Source organism: Macrosteles quadrilineatus, unplaced genomic scaffold (assembly GCF_028750875.1).
Source record: "Macrosteles quadrilineatus isolate MER2022 unplaced genomic scaffold, UCM_ALF_1.0 Scaffold_9__3_contigs__length_116548681, whole genome shotgun sequence".
Classification (NCBI taxonomy): domain Eukaryota; kingdom Metazoa; phylum Arthropoda; class Insecta; order Hemiptera; family Cicadellidae; genus Macrosteles; species Macrosteles quadrilineatus.
Genome location: NW_026542602.1, coordinates 16,381,234 through 16,408,003, shown reverse-complemented (window position 1 = coordinate 16,408,003; position 26,770 = coordinate 16,381,234). Strand labels below are relative to the sequence as shown.

Genomic DNA, 26,770 nt, shown 5'->3' with positions numbered 1-26,770 from the left:
GTTTTAGGAGGGTTAGAACAAGCTGTGATTTTAAACTTACAGTTTTAACCTGTACCAAGGTCAATGCCATTGTCATGATTGCACAATATTTAAGATCCCTCTCCTTTATTATGCCGGATAATTTAGGTTCTACTGTACAATGTAAACACTGTACTGTAAAGTATTGTAGCCTATGCTACTTTAATTGTAGGCTACTGTATTTTAATGAGGTCAAATCCCGACCTATTTTGATCGACGCTGGTTCTGAACCTCGACTTAGCAAAATTCCTGCAAAACCTAACCTCTATATAACGAACCTCGTTTTTAACGAAATCCTTGATATAACGAATATTCAGTTCGGTCCCTTCAGATTCGTTATACTGAGGTTGGACTGTAGTAGGTCTACATTAAATTTACTGTTATGGTAACCCCCCAAAATTTTCACCCAAAAGTCTTTCATTTCCCTATAGGGAAGTAGCATTACATAGGTGACCTAGGCCATGGATCGATTTACTTTTTATTTTGATGCCTCCACAAGGCAAAAACACTATTTGTTCAAATAGTTTTAGGCCTATGACCGCCTATGATACTGTAGCCCAACTCGAGTAATTTTTGTCCAATTTTGATGAAATTTAGCTTGAAGGTTTAGGGCGGGATAAACTTGAATGAGTTTGCGAATCAGCATGATTGGACCATGGGAGGGTTTTATGGGTAAAAATTTGTCTTTCCCATTTTTGACGCTCAAAACATAAAATAATCGAATTTATCTCTAAACTATTTTGAGAAGCTTAAGAAAACAAACAATTTGGTATGTTGAAGTGTTTTTGTACCGTACAATTATTGGTTGTGTCAAAGAGAAAATTAAAAAAATTGTTAACTTAAAATGTCCATGTTATTCTTATGGAGAATAAGTAAACTGTTGTAGTTTGCTTGTTTATGGATATGGATGAACGGATATATGATAAACGTTTATGGATATACGCACTTTATTACTCTCCTGTAGCAGCAAACCTAGGTACTCATTAAACGTAATCTGATTTTTAAAATAGATTTAAGTGAAAGTCGAAATAGGCAGATGGAAATTCACTTAGTCTGCCGGTTTGCTGCGGCATAGGTATTTTATGTAGGCGTATTTAATGCTATGTAGGCATATTATGTGTCGTGTGTTTATGTGGTAAATGAAGCCTTCTAAATATACTGATAAGCCAGATCTTGATTAATTAAGCTATTAATTAACAACAGCTGTGTCTAAGGAATATGTCGGCCTTAGTCACTAAAAGATCGCACCACTCATACTACACTCATCCTTCATTCATATTTGGGTTAAAATACGACGTAGTGGCGTCCCCTACTTAAATAATTGATAATTGATGTATGTTGTGTTGGTTATATTTTGTTACCTCTGAGCGATGACCCCTCAAGTTGTAGTTGGTGCGTGGAGGTGTCTCTAGGGCCTTGTTGCAATGGGAAGTAGTAAACGTGACACCAACGATTCCTCGTACATTCCCTGTGGCCAGCCATCCCTCTTGGTAATAGTTAGTGCGGTTGAGTTTCCATCCTTCATCCTGTCAAGTTGTAAAATTGCACTTACTAGCCATGTTATTTAAAGACAGACACTTGTCATAACATAAAATATTGAAGTATCAACTGTCCACTTTCTAATTCTAAAACCTATTCCATCCACAATAATTCATTGTATACATACCAACTGTCAACCCTTGGAGCTACATGGATTATTCAGTAACTTAGTTTAATTATGCCTATTTTTATCTAGTTTTACCCCATTGTCAAAGAAAAATGCAAATGTTATACAACAGATTGAGATCCCTGTGGATGATGTATTACAGGAATGTTTCTTAACTTAACTACCGGTCCTTGGAAGTAACAGTAAACATCATTGCTGTGCAGCATCACCTTTCCATCTTGGAGATAGGCTACCGTACAGTACAAAGGAATATTCAACACATAATATTTCTTTAAATTACGATGCCTAAATGATGCTTGATTGACTGCCCTGCCCTCTTGGAATTACTTTCCTACACCCACCAACCCATACTAGGTCCATGGAGCTGTTTGGTGTCATCATCACAGAACAGTGTATAAATGTATGAGAAGAACAGCATAAGTTAAGGTGCATTGTCCCTGAAGCGACTCTTGCGATAGTAGCTCAGCGATAGTAGCTGAGCGATAGTAGCTGAGCACTGGCTAGCGTTGTTTCAAATGGGACCATTGTCCTTGACGCAACTGCGACTGGAGCAGCTAGCGGCTGAACTCAGCGACTGTAGCGGGTCTGCTCTGAGGGGAGTCAGAGTCGCAGTCGCTGAGCGATTTGTGTTGAGTGTGGAATTGTTTTGGTCGTAATGTCCTTAAAGAATACAAAACTGCTTTTTACCCCTGAAGAAGATGAAAAGCTCTCTGATGAGCTGTAGCACCTCATTCTGCCATTTACGACTTGAAGAACAGTCTGTATAAAGATCGGCGTGCTAAAGATAATGTATGGGTCGTGATAGCATCATACGTGGGAAGATCAGACATGTACATAATACACTACTATTATAAATTATAAATAAAAAGACTTTTTAAAAATTCAACGTTTTTAAACGCACTATAAATTAAAAAATAATTTATTAGGCCTAGCTAATTTACAATTATCTTCACTTATTGAACTATTATTATCTATTGCATGCGCTCTACGTTTTTCGTTTTAAATCTTACAAGTAGCTATTTATTCTCTCCACATATTTATAAATGTCAAATACAATGCTGCGCATTTTTGAAATTATTATTTGTTGTGTTTGTAGTACTTTTAACAACGTGCATAAACAGTCTGGGGCTGCACTTTACTTGACATCCTACACTCATTCGATTGTTTTTTCGATTCGATATTTTCATTTGATTGTTTCATTCGATATATCGTTTGGTTAGTTAGGTTAGGTTAACCTTACCTAACTAACCAAATGATATATCGAATGAAGCAATCGATTAATCGATATATCGATCGATATTTTCATTCGAATGAGTGTAGGACGTCAAGTAAAGTGCAGCCCAGTCTGGAGATAATATAGCCTAAATCAACAACTCGGTTCATTAACCTAAACTTTACCTTCCAATCTAACCTAACTTCAAAACACTTAATACAGTCACGAGTCCGCATAACACCCAACCTACCCCTCACATGTCTAAATAAGAACTGAAGTAGTTCATAATCAACGCTTAGTTGAATTTATAAATGTCTCTACCTCTTTATCCTCTTTGTATAAACTTACTCTTTGTCATATTAGGTTTCTTCTTCATCCCTAGACGATCCTTTCAATTTCAATCGTTCATGTTTGTGTTGGTCAGTCAATTCACAGTACAGTTATGGCGACAGAGACCAGCCAACAAGAGGTATTACAGTAATAAACTTAAAAATATCGTAGCAAATTCAGTTTTTGTGGCAGCAGAAAAATTTTTGCACCATTATTTTCAGGTAAAAATCTAGTTTCCAATGATATATAACTTATTATAGAACGCTTGGTCACCCCCATCTAAATAATTTCCGTAAAAATAACTACGGTATTTTAGAGTGTGTATGCAAAGCTTTCAAATCCACTTCAACTATCCACTAAGTTATCCAGCCTATGACTACATTTAAAATCTATAGCCTATGCCTGACGTTTGTATGACATATTAGAGGATAGACTTACCTCTGGTAATTCATCAGGAACTTTTCCCATCCACGACAGGGAAAGAATAGTGCAATCACATTTTGTGTTGGTATTTTTTTCAAAATGTAAGTGCATTACTTTAAGTTAGTTAGCTAGCCTATCTACTTCAATGTCTAGTAAAATTTCAAAACTACTAGGAGTGATTGAAAAATCTTATTTCCGGGAGTAATTTCTTTTCAGAAAAAATCATTATTATAGGTAGCTTATTTAATTTAGTTATGGAAAGATAAGATCTACAACAAACACTGTCCATTGTATCTGCATGAATCAAAATAGAATTGTCCTGTTGCACGTAGTTCCATACTTAATTAACAGCTAAATTGTACTACCTCCTATCTAAAAACACAACGTTTTAGCAAGGTACTTAAAATAAAACTTCTAAGCTGCAAAATTCGCGATGTCTCAGATTTACCAAAAGTTTAAAGTAAGTTACCCTACTATAACTACGAACTATTGCTAGCTATGTATTTATAAATTCCTAGCAGAAGCTAACTGGTTATTGATTTTAAAGTCAAATACTCTTTTTATTCTTCTCTCTTATTTATTTTGGAAAATTGGAAGCAATCAAACATGAACCATCAACACACTATATATAGTGTTTGGTGACACGTCACGCTAGTGTCGACGAAACTTTGTTTCTATTATTTTAGGGTTAATTTCATGTTTTGTGCTTTACTGTTTGGTTATGGAAAGTAAATAAAAGAAACGTCTTATAACACTTAAAACATATATTTACGCTTATACTGTTGAGCAGGCCGCGGCCATCGAACTGGCAACGTCGCAAGTGGTGCTGTGTCACGTGACTGTTTTGTTTACATTTTGTTTGGATTGGAAGCAGCCGACGCCGACACGCACTTTTAATATTTACACACTTTGCACTGCACTTGCACTTGCAGAATGCAGACCAGACAAGTAAGTAAAGTACAGTTGTATAATCAAGTAGAAGTAGTCTGTTGTTATTCAACTTGTACAGTACATTATTTTCACAAAATATGCTAAGTTAATTATTATTTATCTAAATCATTTGAAGAATCGAGTTTTATCAGCAACAATACGTAAGTTTGATTTTGGTAACAAAAACTAAAAACTATAGATTAAAGAACCAGCTCAGATTTCAGTTCTAATCTTATTGTCAAATTGCCAATGTATTTATTAACTTATTAAGTAAGCCTATTTTGTAGTTTGGTCTAGGCATTGTCTTTATAAATATAGCCAACATAGATCTGAAAGTAGCATCCATAAATTGCGTATATTTAATCCCTTCATAAAGTTGAACGCAGATAAATTTAAATGTATTTTTTAAAGTAATAATTGAACAACAAAATGACCTTCACGGAAGTATTCGTGCTACTGACCTATTGTCTTAACTTTACAGCATTATAGACATTAAATTTATGATCCATACCGTGTCTGTTCGTTTAAAGCCTATCATTGGCCTGTTCCTGTTCTAAGTTAAGTTAGTACTGTATTCGTGGGTTAGACATAGCCTATAGAAGCATTACATAGTTAGTTTCTCTAAATTTTTGTCCAGACAAGTAGTATCAGGGAGTGCCTAGGCTAGGCTTCACTGTGGACATCTAACTGATAACCTATTTAGTCTACCATGATCATTTAATGCTTAGGGAATTAAGTAACAGGCATGCAGGCTCAATGGTTCAATGTAGGATAATTAAATCTTAACCTTAATGGCTTCGCCAATTATTGGTATCAGCCCTAAATGAAAGAGTTGAATAAAAAAAAAACTTGTCTGGATGTCAATGTATGTAGTAGAGATCATCTAACTCATTTATGTTTTACCAGGTTGGATTGCTGAACAGCATGGGTGAAAGATTTCTACAACAGTACATCTACAGTAGATGTAACTAGTAACTAGGAGGATGGTGGTTGAACTAATTGCTACAACATTTTTCCATTCAGAAAAAATATGGGGACCGAGCAAGGCTAAACCAAACAAATGCAAATGCTACTTAATGTTGGTAAGTTTAATGAAATTACATCCGTACCTACATGGCTTTGCCAATTATTGGTATCAGCCTAAATGAAAGAGTGAGTTGAAATGCATAAACTTGTTTGAATTTCGATGTAATAAAGGTGCAATCTTGTTTTTTACAATTGTTTAAAGGGAACGGAAAAATCAGTTGTTTGATCTGGGTAACTATTATTAACCAATTAAACTAAAAATTTGAATTAAAAAAATTCAACTGCATTTTAACACATTCAATGCGGCGGGTCCACCGGTGGGGGAGCGCGCATTGCATTGTTTGCCGGATCAGTGTGGTTCAGCCATTGTCCGGGGAACGTTGTAATCTTTACCAGCCTGTAGCTTATAATGCGAGCTTTATTCTGGTGTAGGTTGGTACAAAAATTGCCCGTAAAATCCCGTCTGGCAATGCTTTTGTCCCGTTTTCGGGGATATCTCAATTCGAGCCGTATTACAAAGACTCTGGTTATTGATCCAGGCAGTGCTGCTACCTTTGGGTGTTTCAGTGAACTACGTCCACTTTCGGAGTAACGCAGAACAATCACCACTGCTCTTTTGTGATTCGTCTTACTGAGATATTTCAATACCAATAGCGATCGCTGATTCAGTTAGCGCGTCGGGGCTCCGCCCAGGCCTCGCCGCAATTGGCGAGCGCCTGTTTAAAGGTTTTCAGCAGCGGAATGTGTTAATTATTTACAGCTTGCAGACTAATTAAAAGTGTAATTCAAAATAGTTTTTTATTTAAAAAAAATTTTATTTTTTATTTTTTTTTTTATTACATTTGGGCCTAATTAATTAGTTTATAATAGCTACCCATATCACTAGTGGTGATCTATTAAACTTATTGTTACATTGTTGTCTAATGTTAAACTGGTTAAACATAGACTAAACATTCATAATAGCTCAATAGACATAACAGTAAATGATATAGCCTACCTAACTTATATAATATCTAACAGATTAGCCTACCTGAGACGGGTAACCATTAGCTTCAGTAGAAATAAATTTGTCTTAGTGTGGATTTATAATTTATTATAATGTCATCATGAATAATACCCGAGATCACAGCCGTTATATTATCTACCCTACCGTTACTTACTTACGCACTCCTGTGGCCATTTAAACCCTAGGCGGTCTTTGGCCTCGCCAACAATGTGCCTCCAGGATCCTCCATCTTCTGCCAGCTCTAGGTTTCCTCCCATTCTCCTTAGGACTTTTGTAACTTTATTAATCCATTGCATCCTTGGTCTTCCCAATGGTCTCCTATCCTCCATAGTACCTCTTATCACATGCTTTACTATCTCTCTTTCACCTGTCTTTTGAATGTGGCCCAGCTATCTCAACCTTCTACTTGCCACTACCGCAATAGGTACCTATCTAGTTCTCTATGAAATTCCCTCAACGCCCTATTTTTTTATTCTCCACAAAACTTATCTTTTATTGGTCCAAAAAACGCTTCTTAATATTTTATTTTCAAAAGTATTAAGTCTTTATTGGGATTTTTTAGTGAAAGAACAAGTCTATAAACCGTATAAAACTTACGTACCTCATCACGCGTTTTCAGTCTTAAAAAATTAGTCTGGGGATGACTAGCTTCGCGTCAAAGACCCATTATCAAATCCACATCAAACTGGAGAGTCTATAATCCGACAGAGGTCTTCATCAAAATGTATATGCAGTATATACGAGTCGACACATAAAGCTCAAATTTACACATAGATACAAGCACATTTATATACATTTAAAAAGCTATTGGCCGGCCACATTCGTTCACATACTGGATAAACCGACACACTGACACAGTTTGTATGGCGGACACGATGGAACTATCCACAGTTCAGCATGTCAAAAGAAACAAAAAACGTACTATAACATGTGACCTATCTCATTCCGTTTTCGGTCTATGTTTTTGTATTTGATTTTTACATAAACATTCATGACTCCTTAACTGTTTGAGCTAGGCCTATAACTTTGAAATTTTGTAAAAATGTTCCACTATGGTTGCATTAAATGGTTGTGATGAATAAATTGAAAATAGTTTGTACCTAGATGGTGTGGAGAACTAATAGAGTTTATTAGGTCAACATGATTTTATCAATTTTCATTAGATACATTGGAGTGTAGTAAACAGTGTTAGCTTGAGAATTAACACTTTAATTTTTTCAGCCAGATACATATATATCCAACTAGCTGTACCCACGGGCCTTGCCCCGTTTAACTTCACAAGTGAGCTTGTTCGCATGGCTCAATCACGTCCTGTTTGAAGTTCGTTCGCTATGTTCACTCACCTTTTGGTTGAAAATTAGCTGTTAATAAGCTAATGTTAATTAGCTAAATTAATGTTAATTAACTGTTAATTAGCTGTCAATCTTTTACATACATAAATGTAAAAGAAATAATAGTGCTGCACCCTGTTGGTAATCCTTGTAACTTTAATGCTATTGAACATTATAGAACAGAACCAACTTGTTTAATTGAAACAGCTGTTAAGATTCATTAATTCCATTTCTCATAAGGTTAACATGGGAAACTCCAGAGCCACTGGGGCGGAGCCGATTGGACGGATCACGAAATTGATGGTGTATAAACCTATTCCATGAAATTCTACACGTATGTACCAAGTTTCGTGGCAATCGGTTCAGCGGTGTCTAAGTTTATCACTGCCAAATATATATACAAACATCCTCTTTTATACTTATAGATAATTTCTAGTACTGTAATTGTTTATTAATTAATGCTCTATGAATATTTTTTGTTCTTATTTCAGATAATAAAAACCTGCCGTTGGAATGGATCGAGTTGATGAGATTTACGCCTTTCATGCCATTCCCCATTGTCTTGGAACTTTTCAGTCAAACTTACATCATCCTCATGAAAATGTTTAATACATACCACAGAGCTTGCATTGGGTTCCCAATCTGTTCTAGAAATTGCACGAATCCACGCCCTACACAATTCAGGATTCTTCGGAAAGAAAATGTACTAGTAACTCCTTCATCTTTTACACTATTTCTATAATTTGATTTGCAACCAGGAACAACACATGCTCGAGGCATCTCAACATCACTGTATTACTTGTACTTCATAAATAGTGAATAACACGAATAAACATGGTTTCTAATTTACTTTGGTAACTTAATTTTACCCACTTCACTGGTGAAAATACCCAATATAACCCACTTAGCTCAGTGAAGAGTTAGGCCTATGTACCGGTATTTATCTATCTTATGGAAGGATTATTTTCAAAATACCTATATGAATAGACCAATTAAATAGATAAAATACAAATTTGACAGATATTAATGAATATTAAGTATACGATGATAAGCCTATAGTCCTGAGCAGTGTTGGGAATTAGCGCGCTACAAGTAGCGCGCTGTTTTTTTTGTAGTGTTAGCTGTAGCTATGCTTCTTTTCAAATTTTGTAGCTAGAGAAGTAGCGAGCTACTTTTTTTAAGTAGTTGTAGCGGAATATTAGCTACTTTCCTCGCTACTTATATATTTCTTGAGCGATAGTGATTTTTATCACAACCTTACTCTTAACAACGTCTTTTGAACTAAAGTTTAAAAATAAATTAGACTTAACTAGGCCTACTTGTATGAAGCCAAAATCTAGACGCAGCTGTTTTATAATTTTTCTTTGCAGTTTTGCATAGATACTGAGGCCAAAGAGTATTGATTATGTTGATGTTAAAGACATTTTTCACTCTCATTCCTTTAATTCGCTACTCTATGGTCACTCTATCAGACCTAACCGCTCGACGCAGACGACGTTTAAAAACTATTAGAACAGAACCACGAACAGAACAACAGAACTCTAGAGGCTATTAAACGTTTGTGAGTTTGACAAGTCTAGTTACATAGGCTAGGTCTAAACTTAATTCTACAATTGGCTGTGAGTTAAGTTAAGTAGCCTATGATCCTATAATTTTGTTTTGCAACACTAAACTTAGCCACTTACAACCCTACTGTCACATCTTCAACAGTCTTCTGTAAGTTAACTTAGTTTGCTCTTACATAAAGAACAATTTTAACTACCTAATTCAATTACCTCCTTCGTGACCGAGACCAGCGATGTGTTAGTTAGGTTAACCTAACCTAACTGGCCAAATGAAATAATCGGTACGGTATATCAAATAGGCTAATCTAGGCCTTAAGGCTTAAGTTATATAGATATTTATCATTTGAATGAGTGTAGGACAGAGACTAAAGTGCAGCTTATTTAAGTTAAAATAAAGGGTTTAGGCTTACACACTTAATGTTGACAGGACATTTTCCAGTAGATGACACGTCAACTAAGCTAACCCTGTTGAATAACCAAAATATCGCATAATATTCCTAAAGTTAATAGCCTAGGCCTAAGATAGTGTTAGGCCTATCACAAACAACTTTAAACCCATCAACTAGCCTATACCAATATCAAAGCTTGTGTTAGCTTAGCTGTACCAGTAGATGCCAATGACAGGCCTGTAGGCCTAAACTATTTGGCCTACCTAAGTTAGGCATATTACTCTAAAGTTTCAAAAGTGATTTATAATTACCATATCCCCTAACATAGGCTAGCTCTAACTTAAATCAGCTTGGGAGACTGAGATGAAATTTTTATTTGATCATCCTTGTAACTTACCTAGTCCAACCAAAGCCAAAGCCATAAGAAAAAGAAATAGGCCTAATGAGTTTTTAGATTAGAGGTTTTTCTTTCAACGGTTAGGGTGAAACTGTAGCTTCACAAGATTTTTTAAACACATTGCTCTACTGCCACTGTTACTGGTAGACTGGTATAACCTTATCAGAATTTTTGTTTACTAGGCTACTAAGTTAGTGAGCTTTCTGGACGGCCCTGCTTTCTGTCAAGTAAATCTTGCATTTTCCTTTAACTATTAAGTAGCCTACTAACCAACAGAACAGTCAGAGTTGCGAGAAGATAAATTATTTTGAACTACAAGGCTAAAACCGGGCTAACTTACCTAGTTTTGAAATGCGAATTTTTTTAGAATAGGATAGGCTAGGAGTAAAACATTGGACGGATTGGTCACGGGGCTAGTAGGTTAGGGCTATAAAAAACGACTCCGGTTTGATTGTAGGAATAGATTTTCAATTAAAATCGTTTTGGTTTAGAACACTATATGTTTTATATTAAATATTTTAATGGATTTATAATCATACATTTAAATTTAAATAAATAATCCGTAAATTACTGAGCTGGTGTCACTTGCTTTCCATGTTATCTTATGGGACTTCCGGGGTTGGACAGCAGTGACAGCACCACTTGCAACGTTGCCAATTCTACAAGGCCGCGGCCTGCTCACAAGACGGTAAATATACAAAATACCCCCGCCGCAGCAAACCTGCCGACTAAGCGAATTTCCATTTGTCTGAATTGATTTTCAGTTAAATACATTTTAACAAGGAAACTAATAAAGTGTGTTTTTGAGTAAAATATTGATAGCTTAGTACAAAATAAATAAATTTGCCAAGTTTGATCAAAATATATCCATAAACAAGCAAACTACAACATTTGACAATATTCTCTATAAGAATAACATGGGAATTTTAAATTTACAATTTTTTTAATTTTCTCCGTTACTAATAATCGAACAAAAATACTTTTATATACTAAATTATTTGTTTTTTTAAGCATTTTAAAAAGGTCTAAAGAGAAATCGGGAAATTTTGTGTTTTGAGGGTCAAAAGTCAGAAAAACCAATTTTTACCCCATAAAACCCCCCGTAAAGCCCCGTTCCCATGGTCCGATCGTGCTGGTTCGCGAACTCATTCAAGTTTATCCCGCTTTACACCTTTAAACCAAATTTCATCAAAATCGGACAAAAATTACTCAAGTTATCGCGTTCACGGACGTATATATATATATATATATATATAAGTCTATATATATATACATATATAAAAATTTGAACGAATGGTGTTTTTGGCCTCTGGGGACATCAAAATGAAAAAGTAAATCGGTCCCGGGTCTAGGTCTTACCGTGCCACCTACGGTAATAGCTACTTCCCTATAGGGAAATTCGCTAAAAGGTGGTAAGGTGGTAAGATATGGCAAGATGGTAAGATGGTAAGGTGATAGATTCGCCTATTGGATCTGATGATGATTGGAGTGTCCAATCGAAATCGATCACCACTTACCACCTTTTTTGTATATTTACCGTCTTGTGAGTAACAGTATAAGCGTACTAATGTTTTAAGTGTTATAAGACGTTTCTTTTATTTACTTTCCGTAAATTTAATAACACGTACAATGCTGATCAAGAAGTTATTTGTTTGGTTATATAACCATAGGACGAGTTATTGTTTATGATTATAACGTTTTATCCATAGAAATCCCAATAGAGTACCCATGAACTTTTGAGAAAAGTAAATAAGTCACACCCCTATAAACTTTATACTTAAAATGTTCGTCATGACGAGAAATTCCTTTCTAAAGTTAACTTTCCATATACCTTCTGTTAAAAATACCTCAGTTGTGCTTATTATTATTGTTTGTTACACTATATTCTGTATTGTTTATTTCAGCTTAAAATAACCAATCAATAGTTTTATTAATACTTATGAAGTCAAACGGGATGGGTAACAGTGTTAGTTTGGTTAAACGTGGTTTTAAATTACTTGAAACAGCAAGAAACAAACTGTAAACAAAACACGAACTCTACAGTGCACCGGACAGAGTTAACAATGAAACTGGCTTCAGCTGTTCCATAAGGATAAGAAATCTACTTATCATCTGTTTTATCTATGTCATAATCTAAAGAAAGTTCCTCTGGAGTTTCCCCATGTTTGAATGTCTACATTATTCGCATTAATCGCATTGCTTCCTTTTTTGGAGCACCAATACACGTTATTTTAAGGTGAATCAAGATGAATCTTTTTTCATAAACATCGGTTGGAAAAGTTTTTTTTATTTTTAAAGTTTATTTTGACACGATGAATCACTAGGTAAAATATGTCCCCACCTTTTTTGAACACTCTGAATACCTGAATACCTCGCCACCCTGAAATTGATGGGAGCACAGCACGAGCACAACCCCCAAGCTACGCTTGTATAGGCCACGGTCTTGAAAGCGCCAACCCTGTCTATAGTACCTATTATCTGTACGTGAGGTGGCGCCACCGTTGCGCTCGGTGACAGCTTTCATGTGACCGGCCCACGCACTCCTTACACTTTGCAAATAAATGAAGATTATCCAAAATCAATAGAATATATAGATTATCACTGCAACCTTAATAAACCATAGATTATAATGGTATGGTGTAAACCATTATCTATTGAATTCTCTGAATAATTTTAAGTCAGTGTACCATAATAGAGTGTGTTATTTAGTGTGTTATTTAGAGTGTGTTATACATTACAAAATCTAGCTTTTAAAAGTGGAAGTCCCATAATAAAGCTGTTAACTGTAATCATTAAATTGGTAAATAAATACCCCCGCCACAGCAAACCTGCCGACTAAGCGAATTTCCATTTGTCTGAATTGATTTTCAGTTAAATATATTTTAATAACATTAGGTTTAACGAGTACCTAGGTTTGCTGCTACAAGGAAACTAGTAAAGTGTGTTTTTGAGTAAAATATTGATAGCTTAGTACAAAATAAATAAATTTGCCAAGTTTGATCAAAATATATCCATAAACAAGCAAACTACAACATTTGACAATATTCTCCATAAGAATAACATGGGAATTTTAAATTTAAATTTTTTTTAATTTTCTCCGTTACTAATAATCGAATAAAAATACTTTTATATACTAAATTATTTGTTTTTTTAAGCTCTTTAAAAAGGTCTAAAGAGAAATCGGGAAATTTTGTGTTTTGAGGGTCAAAAGTGAGAAAAACCTATTTTTACCCCATAAAACCCCCCGCAAAGCCCCGTTCCCATGGTCCGATCGTGCTGGTTTGCGAACTCATTCAAGTTTATCCCGCTTTACACCTTTAAACCAAATTTCATCAAAATCGGACAAAAATTACTCAAGTTATCGCGTTCACGGACGTATATATATATATATATATATATATAAAAGTCTATATATATATATATATATACATATATAAAAATTTGAACGAATGGTGTTTTTGGCCTCTGGGGACATCAAAATGAAAAAGTAAATCGGTCCCGGGTCTAGGTCTTACCGTGCCACCTACGGTAATAGCTACTTCCCTATAGGGAAATTCGCTAAAACTATTTAAAAAGATCGTTCAGGCTGGAAACCAATCAAAGTGTGTATGTAATTTTTAATAAATACAGTATTTAAAAAAAATAAGTAATTTTCAAGATATATTAAAATGTTAAACAATATTCCTTTCGATTAAAACCAAAATAAAAAAGTAGTTATATAATGCTCCTTTTCGTATGTAAACACTTTTATTTTCTTGACAATTGAATTAAAAACAAAAATAATATGACATTTAAAGTCGCAGTTGGGCCATGGCTAATCATTAAATCTGTAGCAATTAAATAGCTTACAGGCTGCTGGGGTGGCTTTCCTTCTACCATGGGGGTGGCGGGCAGGTTGACTATCCAGACTATATACATTGATTTTAATATTTACTATGTGTGGCTAAATTACATACGATTGGTAGTGGGCACACTTTTTGTTATTAATGGCATGGTTTATAGATCTGTAGCTGAAATGGGTGGGCTGGGTCATTTTATTACCCTAACAAGTTAGGGGTTGTTTGTTTAGTAACGAGGGCGGCACACTTTTTTTATTAATTATTCCTGCGACCACACTTTCAGCACAGTTTTTTTGGTATGGTTTATAGATCTTTAGCTGATATTGGCAGGCTGGGTCATTTTATTACCCTTACCATTTAGGGGTTGTTTGTTTAGTAACGGGGGTGGCACACTTTTTTTTATTAATGATTTCTGTGAGCACACTTTCAGCACAGTTTTTTGGTATGATTTATAGATCTGTAGCTGAAATTGGCAGGCTGGGTCATTTTATTACCCTTACCATTTCGGGGTTGTTTGTTTAGTAACGGGGGTGGCACACTTTTTTTTATTAATGATTCCTGTGAGCACACTTTCAGCACAGTTTTTTGGTATGGCTTATAGATCTGTAGCTGAAATGGGTTGGGCTGGGTCATTTTATTCCCCTTACCATTTAAGGGTTGTTTGTTTAGTAACGGAGGCGGCACACTTTTTTATTGATGATTCCTGTGAGCACACTTTCAGCACAGTTTTTTTGGTATGGTTTATAGATCTGTAGCTGAAATGGGCGGGCTGGGTCATTCTATTACCCTTACAAGTTAGGGGTTGTTTGTTTAGTAACGGGGGCGGCACACTTTTTTTATTGATGATTCCGTGAGCACACTTTCAGCACAGTTTTTTTGTATGGCTTATAGATCTGTAGCTGAAATGGGCGGGCTGGGTCATTCTATTACCCTTACAAGTTAGGGGTTGTTTGTTTAGTAACGGGGGTGGCACACTTTTTTTAATTAATGATTCCTGTGAGCACACTTTCAGCACAGTTTTTTGGTATGGCTTATAGATCTGTAGCTGAAATGGGTTGGGCTGGGTCATTTTATTACCCTTACTATTTAGGTGTTGTTTGTTTAGTAACGGGGGTAGCACACTTTTTTTTATTTATGATTTCTGTGAGCACACTTTCAGCACAGTTTTTTGGTATGATTTATAGATCTGTAGCTGAAATTCGAGCCAGTCGTGATTCTGGCCCGCCCAAATACAATTTATAAGAGCACACTTATTTTTAATAGCCGTTATAAAGATCACACTTTTTTGTATACATTTTAAAAAAAGTGTGTTGGAATGGGCGGGCCAGCTTCACGTCACTATAGGCAGTGGCTATTCGCACGTCAGACGTGCGCCGCTACCACGCACGTCTGCGCCAAATTACGTTCCTAATCTAGTACCCGTTATAGCTGTTTGCGAACAGGTTGCACACAAAGATATCCTAGTATTAGGAACGTTAACGGTAGTGCCTCATAGGCCTATTATTAGCCGAAATCGAAATGGATGGGATCAACTTCGTAAAAAGAAGGGTAAAAGAGTTGAACAGAGCCAAAGAGGTTATAAGCAACCAAAAATGTAGGTGCTGGCCAATAATAATATGACCAAAATTAATAAAAAGATCCTGCGACTGCAAAAGAAGGCAGTAAGGATTCTCTGTAATGCTCACTATAAAGAACACAGTAAGCCCTTGTTTTAAGAGACAAAGAATTCTGACAGTTATAAATATGTATATATTCCAAATGCCTTGTTAGTATTAAGAACAGCATGAATGATTTACCTGTAACTATAGTTCAGTACACAATCATGACACTAGGTTTAGTGCTAAGCTTGTTATACCTAGGTCCAGTACTGATAAAAGGGCTAGGTTATACCCTGTTTCAGGAATAAAACTGTTCAATCACCTTCCTGGTCATGTGAGAAATCTGGAAAGAAAGAACTTCCAAACCGCAATATTAGACTGGCTGATTGAAAATCCGTTTTTCAAATTTAAAGAGTTTTTTGACACTGTAGTTAGTTAAGTAAGTTTTCCTCTGAACAGCCTGTTTCCTGTTTTTGCATAGTTTTTTTTTTGTCCTAGGATGCTAGGAACGAGCCTGGGATTGGTTTTTCACATTACTTCAGGCTAGACCTAGGGGTTGCGGCATTATCACTTAGATAACATCCATTGGTGACTTGGTGGGGATCGAACCCAGGACCTCAGGGACTGAAGTCCCGCTCTCTAACCACTACACCAGCTCGCTCCCTATGTTTTTGCATAGTGCATGCATTTTGCATGAACTGCATTGGTTTGTTTGTATTATTTTGTGCATGGTTTAACATTTTTTTGCACATGGTTGGTTTTGATCGATTTTTGCTTGGTTTGATTTTAAACTCTTGATATTTATTTTATTTTATGTTTCGCTTGTACACTGACATAGCCTGTAGCAATATTGTTGATTGGCCTAATAAAATCATTGTATTCATGTTTATTAGAAGACTCAAGATCTTACACATTAGAATATTCAATATAGGAATCGTAAATGTAAGTAAAAAACTTAAGCCTACTTTACCTTTACCAATCAAAGGCTATGCCTGCCTATAAAGGGTAGGGAATGGGCACACGGGAGGGACTAAGGCTAAAGGTGTAGTGACGTCATATCTCTAGTGGCTAATGTATACTCTTGAGGCAACACGATTACCGTAACGAAACGATGTGTTTTCAGCGGCGTTCGTGGCATCGTTAGTAGCGTTTCGATTTGGTGTTCAGGAAGTCCCGGGTTCGAATCCCGCTGGTAGTACTAACTTTTTGTCAACAAATTTTTAATATCAGCAAGTTTGGTTGGTTAGGTTAGGTTATGACAGTTTAATTTTATAATACTAAATTTTAAAATTATTTTTATATTTAATTAAAAATTAGAAGTTATCATTAATTAGATTTTTATCTTATACAGTTTTTATATTATCAGCAAGTCTGATTGGTTAGGTTATGTTATGAAAGTTTTATTTTAAAAATTAAAAATTTATTTTATAATTTTAAAACAATATTTTATAATTAAAAAGTTAATTTTATAACTAAAAATAAAAAAAATTCAACTTAGCGGTTCTAGCGGCGAACGCTGACACTATAAGATATGTTAGCCTTAGTCCCTCCCGTGTGCCCCACCGTAAAAGGTAGGGCCTAATCGCCTAATATTGGTAGGCCTATGTTGGCCTAGATAGCCCAGAAGTAGAATAAATCGGCTGTCATTGGCTTAAAGCTGTAATACTGGAACTGTAACAGAAAACTGGAACGGGAACGGGCTGTGGAGCATTTTGATCGAGCATTTCAAGACAGGAAAATGCCGCCCTTCTGGCCTTCTGCGCATGCGCTAGTATAGTAACTGGCGACGCGACGTTATCTTGACTGCACTGCAACTAGTTCCTCAAAATTATTATTCGTATCATTTGTTATTGTTTATGTTATGATTGAGCTCTGTCTGAGTTGAAGTTGAGGTTAATTGATAGATTTTGCTCGCTGCCATGGTGGAAGGCTCGCTGCTGTGTTGTGGAGGGGAGGTTATTTATTACAGTATCGATGATGTGCTCCTTTTTCAATGCTAAGATTCTGAGAAATAATGGAACACATCAATAACAATAAATACCGTAACACTGGAGTACTTTGTAGTTTATGTGGAAAAGTGTTAAAAACTAATAGTAGTTTATTCAAACACTTTAGAAATGTGCACAAACAACAATAATGTAGGCCTAGCACCAGTGGAAGAGGGAATAAGTTAAGACTAAAGTGTCCACATAAGGATTGTACCCATGATAACGGTAGCATAGCCCACCCAAGTTACTTAATATTTATTTTATAAAATAAAGGAGGTGCCAGAGGGGATCACATCATTTGTCCGAGTTTTCAACTGTCCGAGTTTGTTAAAAATTACAAAGTATTTGAAAAATCAGTTGTCCCAGTTTTTATTTGTCCGAGTTTTGATAAATAACTAATAATAATTAGATAAATCAACTGTCCGAGTTATCATTTGTCCGAGTTTAAGAAATTATTTAAAAAATATCGAAATATCAAGTGTCCGAGTTTTCAACTGTCCGAGTATGATTTAAATAATAATAATATTTGGTTAAATCAAATGTCCGAGTTTTCTTTTGTCCGAGTTATTAAATTATTAAAAAAAGTATCGAAATATCAACTGTCCTAGTTTTCAACTGTCCGAGTAGGGGCAACATCAAATGTGACACTGCTCGCCGAGACTAGTGTGTCTAAGGCGGCAGGTCAGAATCCGATGTAAACCTCTTCTGCGATACATCAAGTTCGCAACATCAACATCAAGTTGACCCTACTCGGACAGTTGAAAACTCGGACAGTTGATATTTCGATACTTTTTTAAATAATTTAAAAACTCGGACAAATGAAAACTCAGACAAATGAAAACTCGGACAGTTGATTTAACCAAATATTATTATTATTTAAATCATACTTGGACAGTTGAAAACTCGGACACTTGATATTTCGATATTTTTTTAATAATTTCTTAAACTCGGACAGTTGATTTATCTAATTATTATTAGATATTTATCAAAACTCGGACAAATGAAAACTCGGACAACTGATTTTTCAAATAGTTTGTAATTTATAACAAACTCAGACAGTTGAAAACTCGGACAAATGAACCTCACCCGGTGCTTGAGGTTACAGGGTTACAGTAAGTAAAGTAGCACATTAACATAATCTGTAAAATTCTTCATTCAGTTAATTGAAAGGTTTGGAGTTTAGCGCTACGGGAGAACCGTTCCAGTTTCAGGTAGATTGTTGCAACAGTTGCAATGAAGATACTAGTGTGATTTTCTGAAACAGCTGCAGCAAGTGCTACGAATAACGGTTACTTACGCATGCGCAGACGTGCGGCCTTTTCCTGTCTTGAAAGGCTCACCATTTTGACGTGTGAATAGTCTTTGGGCCTTGGGGCCACCTCGCAATGTGATCGTGACGGGGGGCCACCAGTTGACCGACAAGATACTTGGTCGTCTTGCCACTAGACCGTCTTTTTTAATTAAATAGATAAATACTGAAAACCAGTACGTCGACAAGTTATTTCATCGTCAGTCCAGTTGACCGGCCTGTAAATCTAAATTATTATATACGAGAAACCAACTTGTCGTCAATCCTCCCGACCGACTTACCACTTGCTCGTCTTTTAGGTGGGGATGTGTTGAGCGGCAGTGCCAGCGGCGCGCGCAGCTGTGGAGGGCACTGCAGGCGTACCAACTTCTGTATCTTGTAGCGGCGGTTTTCATTCCGACGATTTTCAGCTATCACAATGCAGCGGACTAGCGAGGTTCTTATTACGTATAATTGTTTGTTTCTCAATCGATATTTTGTTATACACAGTACAGTGAATATAAATAGGCCTATATTAGTTTACTTCAATGAAATAAATGTTTTATTTAGCTAAATAAATAAAAATACACCGATTGAACAAATAAAATTGTTACAGACAACAGGCAGTCCTTAATATGATCAAAAAATTGTTTATCTTTATTAAAAAATTACTGAAATTTGTAAACTTACTGCTGGCGACAAGGGTGGTGCCATACATAGGTTTATCAATAAATAAGATAAACATGGACAACCTTATGCCGCTATAAGTCAGGAAACATTTGTAGAAACATTAAAAAGCAATACCAATTTATGAAATATGATAAAATATTTACAGGAAATGTTGATTACTGTAGAGGGGTGCAAAAGTAGGTATACAGTAATGAAACTGTTTATAGAAAAAATATATTCATTCATACAAAAATCAAACTTTTCCAATTTATTTTAAGAGTATTAAGACACCTAAATTAACTCTTAAAAATTTTGTACTTGACAAAAACACTTACTTCCTTGTGTGTTCAAACTGTTTGCTGTTTGTACTGTATACCTACTTTCGCACCCCTCTGTATACATCGTGAGTATCTCCAGCAGTTACACACTGGTGATCTTTGAGTTGACTCTTTTAAACTCATTGATTATTACTTTTTTTCGTTTTGAAATAAATTCTGTATTACTTTGAAATTGCTCGAATTCGAGCAACATGTACACGAGTTTGAATATTAAATTAACTAACATATTTATGTAATAGGAGGGTCAAATATTGTTAACAGTGGTGAGGTAACTACCGTTACATTTATTCAATTGAGAGATAAATACAAATTGATAATACCGGTTATTTAAAGCTTTGTTGTCTATTTTTCCCTCTCTTAAAAAAATAAAATAAAGAATGAATTTAGACTTTTGGTGACATTAGTTTGTACTATTTCTCCTTAAATGACACTGCTGTCTTGGTAAGCAATAGTTATCTCGGTAAACTATTTATTTGCTGAAGTGCACAGTGTGCTACTTAGCCTGAGAAACATCTTTTGTTTTATGATTTTGTTGTAGGCCTATTGAAAACCTTGTCTAGAAGGAATTCCCATTGCCTGTGTTACCGGGGAGAAGTTTTTCTTAGTAAAGTCTGTAGACGTCTTCGGTTTTACACAGAAACATGTAATTATAATTGAAGAAGTACATGTTTTATCCTCTCACGTTGTTGCGTGGACAATACTATGGTGATTCAATTCTGTGTACTTCAATTGTCTAACTGGCCCTAAATGACGCATCCTTGTTTTTTTTTTACTAAATAATGTAGTCTTTACTTCCGTGGATCTTTGCGTTTTATTGTTTAACTGTCCTCAAGTAAGTCTGTGTTCTGAGTAAGTACTTCAAATGCACGGCACTACTGTATATTCAGATTTTCTAATGAACTATCATAGATAAAAGGAGTATAGACATGTATGTATGACAGAGTATGTCTACTTCTTTTATCTATGGTACTATTTCCAAGTTCATCTGGACGACCCTGCAAATCGTTTCTATTAAAAAAAATTGTATTTGGTTTATGTTTATGAACTTGTATGAGTGTTGTTAACTAAAGCTAAATTCACATCAAATTAATTAATTTAATTTATTTTAATAGTATTTCTAATTAATTTCAGTTTTAAGAACATATAGTAAATAAATCCTTGTTGAAACGGCTGTACTATCCATGCAATTATTGTCAAACTATATGTTCAAAGATTCCTGGACGGCAATGTTATAATACTAGTTGGAGCAGAGGTACTGGATCTAGGGTTAATACAGTTTTGTGACGTGTAAGGTATATCACTGCAGAAGTAGTTAGCTCAAGAATTATGACGCGGATGACAAAGATTGGTAGCTTTTGCTATAATTATAAAAAAAACCAAGTACATAAAATCATTCACAGTTTTTTTTTTCACAGTCTATTGAATAGCCTGCAGTTAAGTTCACTCTAATGAAGAATATAGACGTGGCCAGAGTTCCAAACGATGGGCAGTTTGATAGTTAAAAAATAACCCTTTAAACTGGAATAGGACTGTTATGTAAATTGTGAGTATTTCCATTAGTTAATAATCTTTTAGTTGACTCTTTTAAAATCATCGGAAATTATGACTGTTATTAGTTTTTTAACAAGTCATTTGTTTATATGTAACTCCTGTACTTCTTTGCAATTGCTCAATTTCGAGCAACATGTACACTAGTTAAGCTATAATTTTATACAATAGCTAAGATATTCCACATTCCAACCAAATATCTGGCCGAAAGTAGTTTTTGATTGCATTTTAATTGAATAATTTGTAACGAATCGAATTAAACCACGAATCGGACATACCATGATCCGTATGTCAAAATGTATGTTTTAATAGGTGAGGAATCCGATTATGGTATTTTTAAACTTTCGAAAATGTATGGTTTAGGCTGTAGAGATAAAATTACGGTGAAAATCAAATATATAATTTAAACGATTTTTTGTGTTGAAATTCTAAAATAAAATTCTTAACTCCTACCCCAAAATATACCGATTCATAATGTTTATTACAACTATGATCGATGATGTAGCCATAAGGTCGATACAAATTCTTATATTTCGCGCGACGAATATGAAAATATATAGATTTTTATTAAGGAACGGATTGTACAAATATATTGATCCGTATGTCGAAATGTATGTTTTAGTAGGTGAGGAATACGATTTTGGTATTTTCAAAGTTTCGAAATCAAATATTGATTTTAAAAGATTTTTTTGTGTTGAAATTCAAATATAAAATTCTTAACTCCTACCCCAAAGTATGCCGATTCATAATGTTTATTACAACTATGATCGAAAATGTAGCCATAAGGTCGATACAAATTCTTATATTTCGCGCGACGATTATGACAATATATAGGTTTTTATTAAGGAACGGATTGTACAAATATATTGATCCGTATGTCAAAATGTATGTTTTAATAGGTGAGGAATCCGATTATGGTATTTTTAAACTTTCGAAAATGTATGGTTTAAGCTGTAGAGAGAAAATTACGGAGAAAATGAAATATTGATTTTAAAAGATTTTTTGTGTTGAAATTCAAATATAAAATTCTTAACTCCTACCCCAAAATATGCCGATTCATAATGTTTATTACAACTATGATCGATAATGTAGCCATAAGGTCAATACAAATTCTTATATTTCGCGCGACGATTATGAAAATATATAGGTTTTTATTAAGGAACGGATTGTACAAATATATTGATCCGTATGTCGAAATGTATGTTTTAGTAGGTGAGGAATACGATTTTGGTATTTTCAAAGTTTCGAAAATGTATGGTTTAAGCTGTAGAGAGAAAATTACGGAGAAAATCAAATATTGATTTTAAAAGATTTTTTGCGTTGAAATTCAAATATAAAATTCTTAACTCCTACCCCAAAATATGCCGATTCATAATGTTTATTACAACTAACTATGATCGAAATTTAAACTGTGTCTATTTAAACTGTGCGTGACACAATGATGATAATATCTTACTTTTGTCATTTTTGGCTAAATAAGCTAATACGATAAAAATCAATGGCAGCGTTATTAAGAAATGTAAGCATTTCAAGTTGATCGAATAGTGGAACTAATTATGTGGAATGTTTGCTGAATAGCATTAGACACTGTGACGTTTGACTTATTTCCAAAGTCAACGAACACTGATAACCAGTGCAAATTTTAATCCAATATACCATGTGGTCCTATTGTGGTTTAATGTCAAATGCTCTTTCATTTTCAAGATGAGCTCGCTCGCATCAATCAAACACGTCCTGGTTGATGTTCGTTTACTACGCTCAATCCGGATATTGTGGCTACACAAATACCAATAAAAATAATCAATTATAATCAGCTATTCGCTTAGTTAATTTTGAAATATTTAAATTGTTCAGATCAGACAAATTGACAACAAAAATTGCGTTGTAAAAAGTCACTATGAGATATTGCTGATGAAGGTATGCGAAGGGGTGGCAAGGTCATCCAACGCGGCTTCTCTTTCATCTACGCAGTTCTAGGCTTCTCTGGACTTCCCCAATACTTTCGTTCTCACGCCGATGAAGGACAGGTCAGGTTGATTGGAAATGGAAAGAAGTTGTAAAAGGTGCTTGTCATATTTATGATAGTCTCTATTCATTTAGGGCTTATAAGGGTGTTGTTAAGTTAGGGAAAGCAGACGCGGTGGCGTTCTTTTGAAGATATTGACCGCCCTAGTGGCAAGTCCCGCACCCGTGGACTTTCCCCGAGGCTTCGGTTCTCACAGTGATGTACGTCCAGAGAATTGTAAATTAAAACTGATTTATATAAGTTCCTCGTTATTTTTACGATAGTACCTTACCTATTCGGTGAAGGTTTTTAGGGGTGTTCTTAAGTTAGAGAATAGGGATGACAGACACGGTGGCGTTCTTTAGAAGTGGTAGGTCCCGCTCCCGTCAACTTAAATATTTGAAGGGTTTGGTATTTTTTTTTGTTTGGAGCAAATATAAGCATTTGTCAATTATATAAGGCAAGGACTATACAGATCTTAGCATACACAGCATATACAGACATTATTTTCTTCCGCGTTCTCTTCCCATTGCGATTACTTATATAGTTAAGTCTTTTTTGTTTTACTTGCGATATCAGTAATGCTCCATATTTATTATGTTGCCAATTTATTGTTAATTTGTATTTTTCAAGTTTCTATGTTAGTTTTACCTGATATTCTCACAGCAATGGCCTTTTCGAACAGAAACAAGTAATATTGGCACGGGCTTGGAAATATGTTTCAAATCAGGCGAAAGTACTTGGAATCACACGATTAGCCGACATTTATGTTATAGAAAGGATTTCATGTGTTCTAAATAACAATCTCTCTAGACATCGTCAGAAGTTATTTTACCATCCATGCGATTCGGGCAACTTTGTCTAGCGATCCTTTAAGCTCGTGATACCCAACATCTGTTGACCGTTATTAAGTCACTGGTATCGCGGTTGGTTAGTAAGTATTCCTTTGGTTAGTAATACATCATAAAACCCAAATACATTAAATAATCAATGCTCAATAGCATTCATAGGAATGCCCTTTTCCTTTGTATTGTATTTTGTAATTTGTTACTCTAGTATAGACTAGTTGTTTCCAGTTAATATTAACTATACAGTACCTATTTAAAAATCATTAAAAAAATTTAATTACCTTTTAACTTCTCAATACAAAAAAGGAAGAATTTTAAGCGCTTAACTTTTAACTAACCGTAAATAAAAATCTTAAGCTCAATACTGTTTTAATAAAGGTTTTAACAGAGTAGGCTTAGAATACTGACTGACAGACCAGTTAAAATGTTTATCTTACTTTTAAAATGTTAAATAAGAAACTCTTCACATACCATGTCTTTTTGTAAACACTCTAACGTCTTCAGCCAAATGACCTTGGTTTCGTTGTTCTTTAACCATTATTTTTAGATCATCAAAAGCGCGGCATCTTGAAATTGTTACGTACAATTCCCCATGCTGTAAGCAGGGGATGCAGCTCTAGCAGATAAAGACCAACTTTTCGAGGACGAATTTTAGAGGAACACTCGTTTTCCAGCTGAACTTCAAGTAATAATTTCAAGACTTCATCATTCATAACTTTCGCCATTAATCTGGTTCTATTAACCAGTCCTTTTTTTGGATTTAATTTTCTTAGTAAAATTACAATTACACCTTTTTTGACATAACTTGCGAGGAGGTAAACCCTTATCGAGGAGGAAAATATGTCATTCTGAACAGTGTACAGACAAAACTCTAATTTTATTTGCAGATATTTTATATACAGCACCATTTGATTAACTGTATTTTTTCACTTCTATAACAGATTTCGTTTCTCATGACGCTTGATGAACGACTTATACACCTAATAACAACTTACTTAAATAGGCAATCCTAACGAACTACTGTTGCAGTAAACTTAACTGTTACACATGTTTGAAATTTACAACATCTTGCATAATTACAATACTTTGTGCCTGTTGGCTACTATGAATCGTTTGGATTAATTTAAGATATTAAACTTTTTTGATATAGGCCTACACAAGGTAAATTGACCTCCATGTTACCCAAAATTATACACAGGTCCTATATACAGGGTGTTTTTTTAAAAACTTGCATCTTTATTTATGTAAAAACCGCAATAGATAGAAATATGCAGTTTGCGGGAATCATCTATTGACGTAGGGGGACCAATTGTTTTGAATTCAATGTTACATTCACATTCCCCCCCTTCCCCCCCCTGCCCCCAACTTATTTTTTTAAATAGCAAGGTACCCCTTGTGACATATCAAATAAAAGAGCATAAAAAAAGAAAATGTTTGATGACAAAAAATTGAAAATCGGTTCATAAATTTGTGAGATATTCCCCCCCTCACCCCCCCCGGAACTTATTTTTTTTTAATAGCAAAGTACCCCTTGTGACATATCAAATGAAAGAGCATGAAAAAAGAAAATTTTTGGTGAAAAAAAAATTAAAATCGGCTCATGAATTTATGAGATAATCACCCCCCTTTTCCCCTACCCATAACTTGTTTTTTAAATAGCAAGGTACCCGCCCTTGTGACATATCAAATGAAAAATAAATTTCACCAAAATTTTTCTTTTTTTATGCTCTTTCATTTGATATGTCACAAGGGGTACTTTGCTATTAAAAAAAAATTAAGTTCCGGGGGGGTAAGGGGGGGAATATCTCACAAATTTATGAACCGATTTTCAATTTTTTTTCATCAAACATTTTCTTTTTTCATGCTCTTTAATTTGATATGTCACAAGGGGTACCTTGCTATTTAAAAAAATTAAGTTGGGGGCAGGGGGGGAAAGGGGGGGAATGTGAATGTAACGTTGAATTCAAAACAATTGGTCCCCCTACGTCAATAGATGATTACTGCAAACTGCATATTTCTATCTATTGCGGTTTTTACATAAATAAAGATGCAAGTTTTAAAAAAAACACCCTGTATATACTAGTGTACATGTTGCTCAAATTCAAGCAATTGCAAAGTATTACAGGGGTTATTTCAAAACCAATAACAGTCATATTTAAAAAAGTTCAACTCAAAGTTTAAAAAGAGTTTAAAAAGAGTCAACTCAAATATTACCATTGTGTAACTCAGACCCTGATTACCTAAATCCCTGATCTTCGTTATTGATAAACCTTAAGCATTCCGGCTGGTTTTCTCCTTCTCAAAATGCCTCGCTGTACAGGCAACACATGTCATTGATAGAGGGTCAAATTGAGA

At 34.9% G+C, this 26,770-nt stretch overlaps 2 protein-coding genes across 2 annotated transcripts in view; one reads left to right on the top strand and one right to left on the bottom strand.

The window, feature by feature from the left end:
- Positions 1-4,159, bottom strand: part of LOC129002528 (tubby-related protein 4-like) — a 69,116-nt gene extending 64,957 nt beyond the window's left edge. Inside the window, exons 1-2 of the mRNA XM_054430397.1 lie at positions 3,666-4,159; positions 1,380-1,544 (exon numbers count right to left, since the gene is read on the bottom strand). Coding sequence (XP_054286372.1) covers positions 1,380-1,544; positions 3,666-3,761 — 261 coding nt within the window. The 5' untranslated portion in view covers positions 3,762-4,159. The remainder of the gene's footprint in view (positions 1-1,379; positions 1,545-3,665) is intronic.
- The window catches only part of LOC129003262 (isoaspartyl peptidase/L-asparaginase-like), a 91,648-nt gene that overhangs the window by 11,505 nt on the left and 53,373 nt on the right, over positions 1-26,770 (top strand). The window lies entirely within an intron of this gene.